The following is a 12,727-nucleotide window of genomic DNA, read 5'->3' as shown; positions in this document are numbered from 1 at the left end:
GGCGGGGGGGGGGGGGGGAGAGCTTCACCTCCTCCAGCAGAATTAAAGGAGACTAGCCTCCACTCAAGGAGAGAAAGATATAACTTTCGCTCTTGAACATTATGTAATAGAAGTGGTAGAATTGTAGAAACTTAATTGCACAAAGTCACAGTAACTTGTAGAGCTATATTTTTAAGGAACTCTTAACAAAACAGTTCAAGTTGCTATCTACTCTTTAGTTACTAATTCTTACAAGTAGTTAGACAGACATTATTTATTTTTAAAAAGCCTCCTGAATTTAAATTTAGACAAACATGAACATTCCTAAGTATTATCCAATAACTTACTGGTACTAACCACCTGGGCACAACTGTTGATGGAGAAGATACCTAAAAATCAGAAGCAGACAAGATCTCAGAAATGCAGAAAGACTTTGAAGCATTTTCATTGCTCTCATATGGCTCCCCTCTTGTTTGTTTGTTTGTTTGTTTGTTTGTGTCATTTCTATACCACCCAATAGCCAAAGCTCTCTGGGCGGTTCACAAAAATTAAAACCAAAAATTAAAAATTCTTTCCCCTCTCACTTCGGTTTATACTTTATGAAGTCATATAGCTGAACAGCAGCATAAGAATATGTATAGCTTCCAAATCCCATGAAGTACTAGTTCCCCTCTACTCAGCACTAGTTAGGCCTCATCTTGAGTGCTGTGTCCAGTTCTGGGCACCACAATTTAAGAAGGATGCAGACAAACTGGAAAGGGTTCAGAGGAGGGCAACGAAGACGATCAGAGGACTGGAAACAAAGCCAATCAGGGGACTGGAAGCAAAGGATTTTAAACTGTTAATTACTTTCAGGGCTTATAGGCTGGAAAGCTGGGTAAAAATTAGGGAAAAAATGGAAAGCGTACATAATAAGGCAGAATTAGTAATAGCATAGCTATTGGTAAATTCAAATAATCTAAATTTTGCATTTCCTGGCTTTGTAATAATTAGGCAATATTTTATCTTAATTTCAATCTACATTAAAAAATGCGAATGAAACTACAGCAGTTGTGCACCAATTACAACCATTCTTAAGAATGGTTTGCTCGTCAGGTAGCACATAGCTGCAGTAAGAGAAGAAAGTGGCACAAACAACTTTCCAGACTTTGCTGGACCTCTTTCCTTCCAACAGTTTGCACAGATACAGGATGCAGTTCTCAGGGGCTTTCTTTTAATGTTCGCTCTCTGAAAACACTTTGGTCCAGCAAGATATTTGTAGGGATCAAAGAAAGAAAGACAATAAACAAGGTCACTTGGGCTGGCAGAAAAAAATGCTGCCTAAGTAGAACTTGAGACAGTGATATGTCTCAGCCAGTTCAGAACCTCGTTTCTGGTATTCACCTGTAACATGGTATTCCAACGCAACCTTATCAAAGACTCGTTTATGACAATCACTATATGCGAAACCAGCTCAGAAAAGTATCAGACTGGAAGCAAATATGCCTTTGTGCAAATGATGGAAGCATTAGTCAATCAATGTTTTCCTTCTAAAATTATCAACAATTAAATCACTGAGTTCTATTCAATTTTCACTCTTACCCGAGGCATGGCTTCTGTAAAATCAATTAAATTCTCTGCCTGTGATGTTAACAAAATTTCCATGTCCTCTTGAGAGTTCTGCAAAACGTAACCATTGATTAAATTATAATCAGTCACTAGATGGAACTGCTGAGGGTTTTCTACCATTTCATTCACTTTTGAAAAAGCTGTAAGTTGTGGGACTGAAGTTCATGAATGCTCCCTCTAATGGAGTCCTTTCCCTTTGTCATATACATTTTAGGGTTTGGTATACAAGTCAAGGGCCTTATTCCCTCACAGCAAATCTCTTGGGGACTCTGCATACTAGGGTTGGTGGAGCTGAAGCCAGAAGTGGGAAGGACCAGCCTTGGCAGTGGGCCGCACATTTTCTACCACTCTCTTTTCCCTCCCCCCAATCTCTCCCCTTCTTTCTCCTCCCTCCCCATCTTTTTTCTCACTCTCCCTTCCCCTCTCTTCCTCACCTTCTCACTCTCATCCCCCCTCTCCTGCTCCCCCTTCTCTCTTCCTTCTCCTCCCCTTTCTCTCCACCTGTCTCTTCCTCCCCCTTCCCTCCGCACTGAACCCCCTCCTTAAAAGAAAAAAAGGTCCCATTTGTGCAAATGGGAACTTTCCCCATATCCTAAATTGCACCTTATTACCAGGGAGAGGGGCAAGACCATGTGCTGGATCTGTCCCATTGGCCGGAGGTTCACCACCCCAGGTTTAACATGATCTCCGAGCTTAGCCACAGTCTGTCACTAGAGCAGGAAACACAATCTGGAACCAATACAGTTATAAATGGGCTGCTTGACACAAACAAAAGTGTTTTGCATGCAGCCTCTAATCTTGGTCAGTGATTCACAGAAAACCCCACCTCATGAAGAAACGATATACCTTTACAACAGCACCCTCTGCAGGAGCCAGATTAGGGGGACTCAAGGAATCTTCAAGGCTAGAGGCAGCATTATCCTCATTCAATTCATTCCTGGAAGATGAAAACACATCCACCACAATGCACAGCATGTGTGAAATAACTTGTGTTACTTTTCCATAACCCCTTCGCTTGGAGACATGACAAATGATTGCTATAGGGCAAAGAGAAGATTACTGTCTGGAAGCAAAGGCAACTTTTGAAGTCATGGCTGTATGAGCTATAGCATCTCGAACCTAGTGCCCCAAGCAAGCTCTCTGAACTCAAGGGGCCAGAAGACAGCAGAAACTCACCATTCCAGAGTGTTCAGCTCACACTCCTTTGCAGGCATCCATGGCCCTAAGTGATTCCTGTGCTTTCAATGGCCAGATAAGACAATGCAAAAGCTTTGCCCACTCGCTGGCACATGCTAACATGCACTCTGACCAAAAAAGGCAGTCTATGCAGTAATAAACCTCTCACATATCTATTTAACAGTTTCATTTTAACATATGGAAGATGAAGACTGATAATCACCCTGGTTTCCTATAAACCTCAATTTAAAATCTTTCAGATTTTATCATTTCATTCCTTCTTAAGAGCAGGTGATCCTACTCCTGCCAGGTGTGAAACCTCATGTGCACCACTTTGGGTTTATTGGCTGGAAAAATAGCATCCTTGAGTAAAGGGATGGGGGAGGGTGTTCTCTGCATCTTGCAAGTTCAGCAAGGGCCAAATTAGTAAATAAAGGGTTCACTGTTCTAGAAACAAAAAAAAAACCCTGAGCAAATGCGGGGACCAGAGTTGGTGGTAATTTCCCTTAAAAGCCATGAGAGCATTCAGTGAATTTATAAGAGAACACAATTAGTAATGATAGAGAGAATCTTCATTAGCATATTGGTTTCTATGGAAGTTAGCAGTGATGCAGCTAGAATGAAGTGATTATAATGGATGCACTGCAACACACCAGTGTAATCTTTTATCTTTAGATATTGCCCTTTACTAAGTAGTGCAGATGAAGTAACGCTATCCTTATTAAGAAAGCTGAAGAGCATCATTATAAAGATTTTTACCTGCCTTTTTACAGGAAGTATAATAAAGGTTGCTTCGTAACAAAAACTAAAATAATCCAGTAGTTACAAATTTTACAGCAGCAGATGAAATAAAAGCATTCCCACTGTCTGTCTAAAAGCAAGCAGCAATGGTACTAAGCATACATCATTTGAGATGGTTCCAAATTCTGGATGCCATAACTGAAAAGGCCATGATCACATGCATAACTGCATCTCTAACGTTTAAAAAGAAAAATTCTGCTTATTCGTTTTATGGTACAAGTAGGATGGCAACATTTTGACAGGGCTTGATGGACAGCAATTGTGTCCATTCCAGCAGGTGGCCCATGGGGACGCAAGACCTTTAACAAGCAACACTGAGCTAAGATGTCAGGTTCTTTTCCTCTAGTATTTCTTGTTTGGGCTGTGAATAAGCCATCCTAATTGCTCCAGGCTTTCTGTCAGAAAAGCAGATTTACTAACCTGGTTGGAAATTGCCAGGATTAACTGGATGAGCTACTCAAGTGCACAGCTATTCTACTCTTTCACAGCCTATTTCACCTTTGCACAGTTTCCACACTGTTTCCTTACCCTTGGAATATTCCCTCCCAAAGGACTTACAGAATGAAGGCATTTGAGACTGGGATTGCTTTCAGCCCTTCTCTTGGCTCCTGGAACATGGGGCTGTGGTCTCGTGGAGGGCTGTTCTGAACTCTTCCTGACAGAAGAATGCTCCTGAACAAAGCAGATCCAAAGGTTTGACTATGAGCTCCTTTCCCCACTGTTCCTAGAGAACAGTCTTCACATCAACATTAAAAGGCACAGCAGCCTGGCACTCACTTCGCACATATAACCTCTAGGTAATTTACGCGCCCAGGGCTGTGTGCACTGTGGATTTCAACACAGCAGAAATCTGCACAAGATCATCCAAATTTTGAGACGAGGAAAAGTGAATTTTGTAATTTAGGTAAATTAAGTAAATGTGTCTATACATAGATAAACACATCCATTTTAGGTAATTATTATGCTACTGCTAGACATGGGTAGAAGGAAAGAGAGTGCACTTGATATGAAAGACCTATATGGTGATGGTTAGCACTATCAGATTATGAATGGGAGATCCAAGTTCAAATCTCCCCTTAGTATGGCACTTACTGGGTGGCCTTCGGCCATTCACACATAAACACACAGGCACACATACACACAAGCTAACCCAGTACACAGGGTTCTTGTGAGGGTAAAAGCAGGGATGTATGGTCCTGAGCTCAGCAATGGAGGACATGCTTTGCATGCAGAAGGTTCCTGATTCAACCCCTGGTGTCTCTAGTTAGAAGGGTTAGTGAAAGGAACGGGTAGCAGGAGATCATGAAAGATGTCAGCCTGAATGCCTGGAGAGCTTCTGCTGCCAAGCACAGTAGTTAGCAATACTGGGCAAGAAAGACAGGCTGATATAACACAGTGAGATAAAAATGTCAGACATACACACTGTATAATTTCCTACATGCATTCAAGCCTATATTCACAGCTTCAAGGGGTAGAAATGGATTGTTATAAAACAAGAGCCAAGTTTCTTAGGGTAATAATGAATTCTGCAACTGAGTTGTGTGTACTCACAGAATTGCAGAATTCCATGTTATGCACTTAGGAAGCCAGTTGTCACCGGTGCCAGTTCCTTCCATGGCATTTACACCACACACGAATGCACTGAAATTAATTCCTTTTCTGCCTCTCTCAGAAGGGTGGCCAGGAACCGACACCAAGCCATGGGAATTCCACTATCACGCTACTCTCTTGAAAGGGTAAGTAATCTGTACACAGGTATTTGTTCTGCAGACTAGGTCAGCTTCCCCCAAAACCAATCTTTTATTGTTTTAAGGCCTAAACAACTTCAGTGAGTTAATGAAGAAAAAGGCCAAATCACAAACATGCATTTACCTGTAAATTAAGCATTAATGATAACTGCAGAAATATTAGCCTTTAGTTGTTCTTAAACTACCAATTAACTTAAATTTTACAGGAACCTTTTACATGTGGCTTCTTGATTCACAGAATGAGTGAAGAAACATGCCCACACCACAATGAGTTCATGCAGAAGACCACAGCACATTTCAGTCTCAACACCGATACCTGGCAGCAGCATCTTGAATGTTAGTGTTCTTGTTGCCTGATATGCTATCCTCCCTCGTGACCTGAAAGAAAACAGACATAATAATGCTTCAGAAATTTTAGTTTTACAGAGGTCTATAATTTTCCACATTACATTATGAATGGGGCATTCCTGGGTAGTTTGATGCAATGTGTGAACCCAGAACTCTGGGTTGTTGAAGGACAAACAACCCAGAGTTTTAACTCAACAACAAACCATGGGTTCAAACTTGGGGTTGTTTGTCCTCCAACAACCCAGAGTTTTAATCCAACAAACCATGGGTTCAGACTCAAGGTTGTTTGTCCTTCAACAACCCAGAGTTCTAGATTCGCACATTGCATCAAACAACCCAGGAATGCAGCACTGTTCATGAAAGCTGATGCAAAGTGGAAAAAGCGAGTGGGCAGGAGGCAGTGCCTTCACTCACTCCTGCATGGCCCCAACTAACTTTGGGTTTAATTAGCTGTGATGTGTAAACTGGGTCAGTGTTTTAAGTATCACAGACCTGAAATGCAACACTCTCATTTTACAAGGCAAAAGTATCCCAATGCCTATTTATTTTAAAAATGTATACACCACCTTTCCATCTGACTAAGGCTTTAAAGCTGTTTATAATACAAATATGAATAGATGAAATATTAAACTCCACAATAAAAGAACAAAGATTTTTTTTTGAATGAGCTAACAATGTCAAAATAGCTGCATTGAAAACAGTCAGATACAGACCACAAGTTCTCCTAAACCATCTCCAAATGCCCTAAAAAATAAAAAAGGACTTTACTGCACTTCTAAAACTTGTAGAGAATTAATGGATGCTGAAGCAGAAAAAAACCAAACACTTTTATGTAACCTTTTTAGCGTCAAGATGGCACAGACAATTTGATGTTTCTAAAACATAACAGTAGAAGCAAGAACAGCTCCAAATACTTATTCTCTTTCATTTGTGATCTGAAAGCCAAGCTGGGTTCCAGCACCTACATTTCTGTAAATACAATTTTCTTCTGCTAAGCATTTGATGGTTTTTAATAATGGGCTGACAGTTGGTTTTACTCTTTTAAAGATTTTTGAAAAAAACAATTGTTTATGTTTGGCCTTATAGCTAAAAAATGGCTATACCTATTTTAATGAATGAATGCTGCTGATCAATATAGTTTCCTGAGTGCAATTTAGCTGACAGCTCTGACAGTGGATGAAATCCAACATCTATTTATTTCTTTGAAGTATTTTTATGCCACTCCTCAGTCCCCATTACTGACCCCAATGGAAAACACTTGGATTGCAGCACTTACCTTGTGCACTGCCTCTGCTTGGGCTTTCAGAATGTTGCTTTTGATGTCTGGAGGCAGCCGCACGGAGGTGCTCATTGGGCTCTCAATTGCATTGTTGAGACATTTCTCTGTCAGCTTCACCACCTCCTCCTAGGGAGGAACAGAGTCACACTAATTAGCAGCATCTCTCTAGGGAGAATCTTTGTAAAGTAGCTAAGCAGACACGCAAAAGGTGACTCAAAACCAGAAAATGTAATTCATGAAGCTTCAAATCAACTCACAACATCTAATACACAATGTGCTGGAGAAAAGCCTGTACAGTCACAGATGTGTGGTTTGCACAACATGCACATAATATGCACACTTTTGGTTTTTTGCAAACACTCCATCTAGGAACCACCTTTTAATCTACAGCATGCACTTATAATACAGGAGGATTTATATCAAAATAATGTTTTGGAATACACACCATACTAAGAAATCACGGCCAAACCAGATATGAATGGAATTATGACCAAACCCCCCTTCATGGATCACTGCCTTGTTGTGGCGAAGGGGCTTGTGTAACTCAGTGAAGCCATAAGCTATGCCGTGCAGGGCCACCCAAGACGGACAGGTCATGGCAGAGAGTTCTGACAAAATGTGGTCCACTGGAGAAGGAAATGGCAACCCACTCCAGTATTCTTGCCAAGAAAACCCCATGGAACGTATCACAAGGCTAAAAGATATGACGCCGGAAGATGAGCCCCTCAGGTCGGAAGGTGTCCAATATGCTACTGGGGAAGAGCAGAGGGTATTTCCAAGTAGCGCCAGAAAGAGTGAAGCGGCTGGGCCAAACCCGAAAGGACACTCAGCTGTGGATGTGTCTGGTGGTGAAAAGAAAATCCGATGCAGTAAAGAACAATATTGTTTAGGAACCTGGAATGTCAGATCAATGAATCAAGCTAAGCTGGAGGTGGTCAAACATGAGATGGCAAGATTGAACATCGACATCTTGGGAATCAGCGAACTCAAATGGACAGGCATGGGCGAATTTAATTCAGGTGACCATCATATCTACTATTGTGGGCAAGAATCCCTTAGAAGAAATGGAGTAGCACTCATCGTCAACAAAAGGGTGGGAAAAGCAGTACTGGGGTACAATCTTAAAAATGATAGAATGATCTCAGTACGAATCCAAGGCAAACCATTCAACATCACAGTAATTCAAGTCTATGCCCCAACCACTGAGGCCGAAGAAGCTGAGGTTGATCGGTTCTATGAAGACCTACAACACCTTCTAGAACTAACACCAAAAAAAGATGTCCTCTTCATCATAGGGGATTGGAATGCTAAAGTAGGAAGTCAAGAAATCACCGGGATAACAGGCAGGCATGGCCTTGGTGTACAAAATGAAGCAGGACAAAAGCTAATAGAGTTTTGCCAAGAGAACACGCTGATCATAGCAAACACTCTTTTCCAACAGCACAAGAGGCGACTCTACACATGGACGTCACCAGATGGTCAATATCGAAATCAGATTGATTATGTCCTTTGCAGCCAAAGATGGAGAAGCTCCACACAGTCAGTAAAAACAAGACCTGGAGCTGACTGTGGCTCAGATCATGAGCTGCTTCTTGCAAAATTTCGGCTTAAATTGAAGAACGTCGGGAAAACCACTAAACCGTTCAGGTATGACCCAAATCATATCCCTGATTAATATACAGTGGAGGTGAGGAATAGATTTCAGGGATTAGACCTGATAGACAGAGTGCCTGAGGAACTATGGACGGAGGTCCGTAACATTGTTCAGGAGGCAGCAACTCAATCCATCCCAAAGAAAAAGAAATGCAAGAAAGCAAAGTGGCTGTCTGATGAGGCTTTACAAGTAGCTGAGGAAAGAAGGGAAGCGAAAAGCAAGGGAGAAAGGGGAAGACATACCCAACTGAATGCAGAGTTCCAGAGAATAGCAAGGAGAGACAAGAAGGCCTTCTTAAATGAACAATGCAAAGAAATCGAGGAAAACAACAGAATGGGAAAGACTAGAGATCTCTTCAAGAAAATTGGAGATCTCAAGGGAACGTTTTGTGCAAAGACGGGCATGATAAAGGACAAAGAAGGCAGGGACCTAACAGAAGCAGATGAGATTAAGAAGAGGTGGCAAGAATACACAGAAGAACTATACAGGAAAGATCTGAATGTCCCTGATAGCCATGATAGTGCGCTCACTGAACTTGAGCCGGACATCCTCGAGAGTGAAGTCAAGTGGGCCTTAGGAAGCATTAGTAACAACAAAGCTAGCGGAGATGACAGTATTCCAGCCGAGCTATTTAAAATCCTAAAAGATGATGCTGTTAAAGTGCTGCATTCAATATGCCAACAAATCTGGAACACTCAACAGTGGCCACAAGACTGGAAAAGGTCAGTTTACATTCCAATTCCAAAGAAGGGCAACGCCAAAGAGTGTTCAAACTACCGCACAATTGCGCTCATTTCACATGCCAGCAAGGTGATGCTCAAAATCCTACAAGCTAGGCTTCAGCAGTATGCGAACCGAGAACTACCGGAAGTACAAGCTGGGTTTAGAAGAGGCAGAGGAACTAGAGATCAAATCGCCAACATTCGCTGCATCATGGAGAAAGCAAGAGAATTCCAGAAAAACATCTATTTCTGCTTCATTGACTACGCTAAAGCCTTTGATTGTGTGGATCACAACAAATTGTGGCAAATTCTTAAAGCGATGGGAGTACCAGACCACCTTACCTGTCTCCTGAGAAACCTGTACGAGGGTCAAGAAGCAACAGTAAGAACCAGACAAGGAACAACCGATTCGTTCAAAATTGGGAAAGGAGTACGACAAGGCTGCATATTGTCACCCTGCTTATTTAACTTATATGCAGAGTACATCATGAGAAATGCTGGATTGGATGAATCAGAGGTCGGAATTAAGATTGCTGGGAGAATTATCAACAACCTCCGATATGCAGACGATACCACCCTAATGGCAGAAAGCGAAGAGGATCTAAAGAGCCTCTTGTTGAGGGTGAAAGAGGAGAGTGCAAAAGCTGGTTTGAAACTCAACATTAACAAAACTAAGATCATGGCATCTGGCCCCATCACTTCCTGGCATATAGAAGGGGAAGAAATGGAAGCAGTGACAGATTTTACTTTCTTGGGCTCCAAGATCACCGCAGACGGTGACTGTAGCCATGAAATTAAAAGACGCTTGCTCCTTGGGAGGAAAGCTATGGCCAACCTAGACAGCATAGTAAGAAGCAGAGACATCACCTTGCCGACAAAGGTCCGTCTAATCAAAGCTATGGTTTTCCCAGTAGTAATGTATGGCTGTGAGAGCTGGACTATAAGGAAGGCTGAGCGCCGAAGAATTGATGCTTTCGAACTGTGGTGCTGGAGAAGACTCTTACGAGTCCCCTGGACTGCAAGGAGGTCAAATCAGTCCATCCTAAAGGAAATCAACCCTGAGTGCTCATTGGAAGGACAGATAATGAAGCTGAAGCTCCAATATTTTGGCCACCTAATGCGAAGAGAAAACTCCCTGGAAATGACCCTGATGCTGGGAAAGACTGAAGGCAAAAGGAGAAGGGGACGGCAGAGGATGAGATGGCTAGATAGCATCACGGATGCAATGAATATGAACTTGAGCACGCTCCGGGAGATTGCGCAGGACAGGAAGGCCTGGCGTGCTATGGTCCATGGGGTCACGAAGAGTCGGACACGACTGAACAAAACAAATGACCAAACCAATGAGTGTGCCATTAATGAAGAAGAGATTGGGGTGGTATTCACTTATCTCTAAAAGCAGTTGGCAAGCCCTGCTCCCTCCCGCACCCTGCGGCTTTAAGGCTTTCGGCCCCAGCCAGCTTGCATCCACTACCGGAGCCGGGTGAGTGGTGGGGAGTCTTAAAGTTGTGGAGCATGGTGAGGTAATACAAGGGAGAGGTGCAAGTTTTGCTCCCATCCTCTGCTTACTCTGTTTAGCTTTAAAAATTATCCTCCCACTTCCCCGTAATAAGTGAACTGGTGAGTGCACGTTTACTAAATGTGTGTGTGTCTGGTTTGGCCCTTAGTGTGGGTATTTCTCAGTTTCTTACGCGGCATTTCACTCTGAATGTCTGCTATCATACCACACAACTCAGCAGCATGAATATGTCTCTCAATACATCGATTACTTATATTGGGTGATAGGAAAACATTACTTTAACTGCACAATTACTTGATCTCAGGGGGAAAGCAGTTGCCAGGTCAAATCTCCCTCCTTGAAAATTCCCTGTTGTTTGTCCTAGCCAAGGACAGGAATGGCTCAAGATCTTTTCCTGTTCCAAGTGGTACTTCAAGGTCTAAGCGCAGTAACCCCAGGACCGCTTGCGGTGTTGCAAAAACCTGAGAGGGGGGAACTCTCAGATGGCAGGTAAATGCTTGCAGTACAAGAACTGCACCTCTGCAACGTTCCAAAATGTGTTGCATCCCAGGCTGCTTCACTGGCACCCCTAAAAAAAGTCTTGAGTAGCTTGTTCAGTCAGGCCAGCCCTGGCCAGGAATGATCCCCCAGATAATGTTGCTGCCATTTACACCTTGCCTTCTCCTAGCAGCAGAACCAAGCAGCAGCAAGAATCAGTTCCTATACTTAACCAAGGCTAATACAGGATCTAATCACTACCACTGCCTGCCAAGAGAACGTTCTCAAATTTTATACATTCGTTTAGCAATAAGGAACTTCTCAGTTTTACCTAGTCATTAAAATATCTTTCCCATTAGCTCCTAGATTCTCAAAGTCTGCTCTCTTCTCTTTTTCTCTTTTCTTTTTTCTGTGTTGAAGTTCCAAGGGAGGGGGGAATACGCTTTTGTCTCTTCCATTTTCCCCACCCTTCCAACCATAATTATAAGGCTTTGTAGACACAATGGTTGCTGAAACAAGTCCAGATTATTTAATCTGTCTGTTATTGTATTTAACCACCCAGGAGTTGTATTTCAATAGAATAAAATCCTTTCTGTGGAGTGCTCTTACAAGTGAACTCAACCACAAATGGTTCCAGAGTGAAAGTAAGACCAAAAGAACTCCCTTGGTCTCAGGATCTACGATTTAAAAGTCTTTTGGTGGTGCCTCTCTGTGTGTCTACATAGTTTAGTCATACTTTCAAGCTACTTTTTCTACCTATTGCTCAGTATAGGGCATTTTCTTTAGGATACAAAACTATCCTACAAAACTTTTTAAAAAAGTAATGAAGTTTAGCTTTTATTGTTCTCTGCATTCCAGAAACTCAAGAAACTGGAATGCCTGTGTATTTAAAAATTAATTGCTCCCTTCAGTGCCAGTCTGCTTGTCAACAGCTTGGCACTGCCAACTTTACATGCTTCCAGTCTACCAAGCTGCCAGAAACAGCAGCACCTATCTTGTACAAATAAGTCCATCCATACTTTAGTTTCAAATATGCAGTCTACAGATATAGGAGGATTATTTTCCATCCACAGATTTCCATGGAATTATAACATATAAAAATAAATCTTAACAAAGCAAACTCTGAGGGCATGATTTAAAACTATTTTCATCATCAGTTGACAGAAACCATTTGATGCAATTTTGGAAACATTATTTGACCTGCTGAAGTGGGATAAAACTTCCATAGCTGAACAGGGAGACATTGGCTTGTTGTTCTGAACTTGATCTTGCCATGCTTATTACACGCTTTTTATTTTCAACATTCTTCCTACAACGTATCTATTACACTATCATGATATTGTTGGTAATAATAACAAAATGTTAAATAATGCAAAATTAAGAGACCAGATAACTAGAAAATTATCTAGTTAATTT

The 12,727-nt window shown here is 41.9% G+C and overlaps 1 protein-coding gene across 3 annotated transcripts in view; it reads right to left on the bottom strand.

Annotated features, from left to right (window-relative positions):
• The window catches only part of EPB41L5 (erythrocyte membrane protein band 4.1 like 5), a 106,224-nt gene that overhangs the window by 3,852 nt on the left and 89,645 nt on the right, over positions 1-12,727 (bottom strand). For 2 of the 3 annotated variants that reach the window (XM_084807005.1, XM_084806995.1), the window contains exons 19-24: positions 6,937-7,065; positions 5,629-5,690; positions 4,123-4,236; positions 2,434-2,524; positions 1,561-1,638; positions 327-368 (exon numbers count right to left, since the gene is read on the bottom strand). In XM_084807005.1, the coding sequence (XP_084663131.1) occupies positions 327-368; positions 1,561-1,638; positions 2,434-2,524; positions 4,123-4,236; positions 5,629-5,690; positions 6,937-7,065 (516 nt within the window). Of the gene's footprint in view, positions 1-326; positions 369-1,560; positions 1,639-2,192; positions 2,317-2,433; positions 2,525-4,122; positions 4,237-5,628; positions 5,691-6,936; positions 7,066-12,727 lie in introns of those variants that run through there. The other variant, XM_084807013.1, reaches the window with a different exon arrangement.

This window comes from Heloderma suspectum, chromosome 1 (genome assembly GCF_057233095.1).
Source record: "Heloderma suspectum isolate Gila_16-S chromosome 1, 16-S_ref, whole genome shotgun sequence".
NCBI lineage: Eukaryota > Metazoa > Chordata > Lepidosauria > Squamata > Helodermatidae > Heloderma > Heloderma suspectum.
Note: the sequence above shows the minus strand (reverse complement) of the source record. Positions and strands in the feature narration are given on the sequence as shown.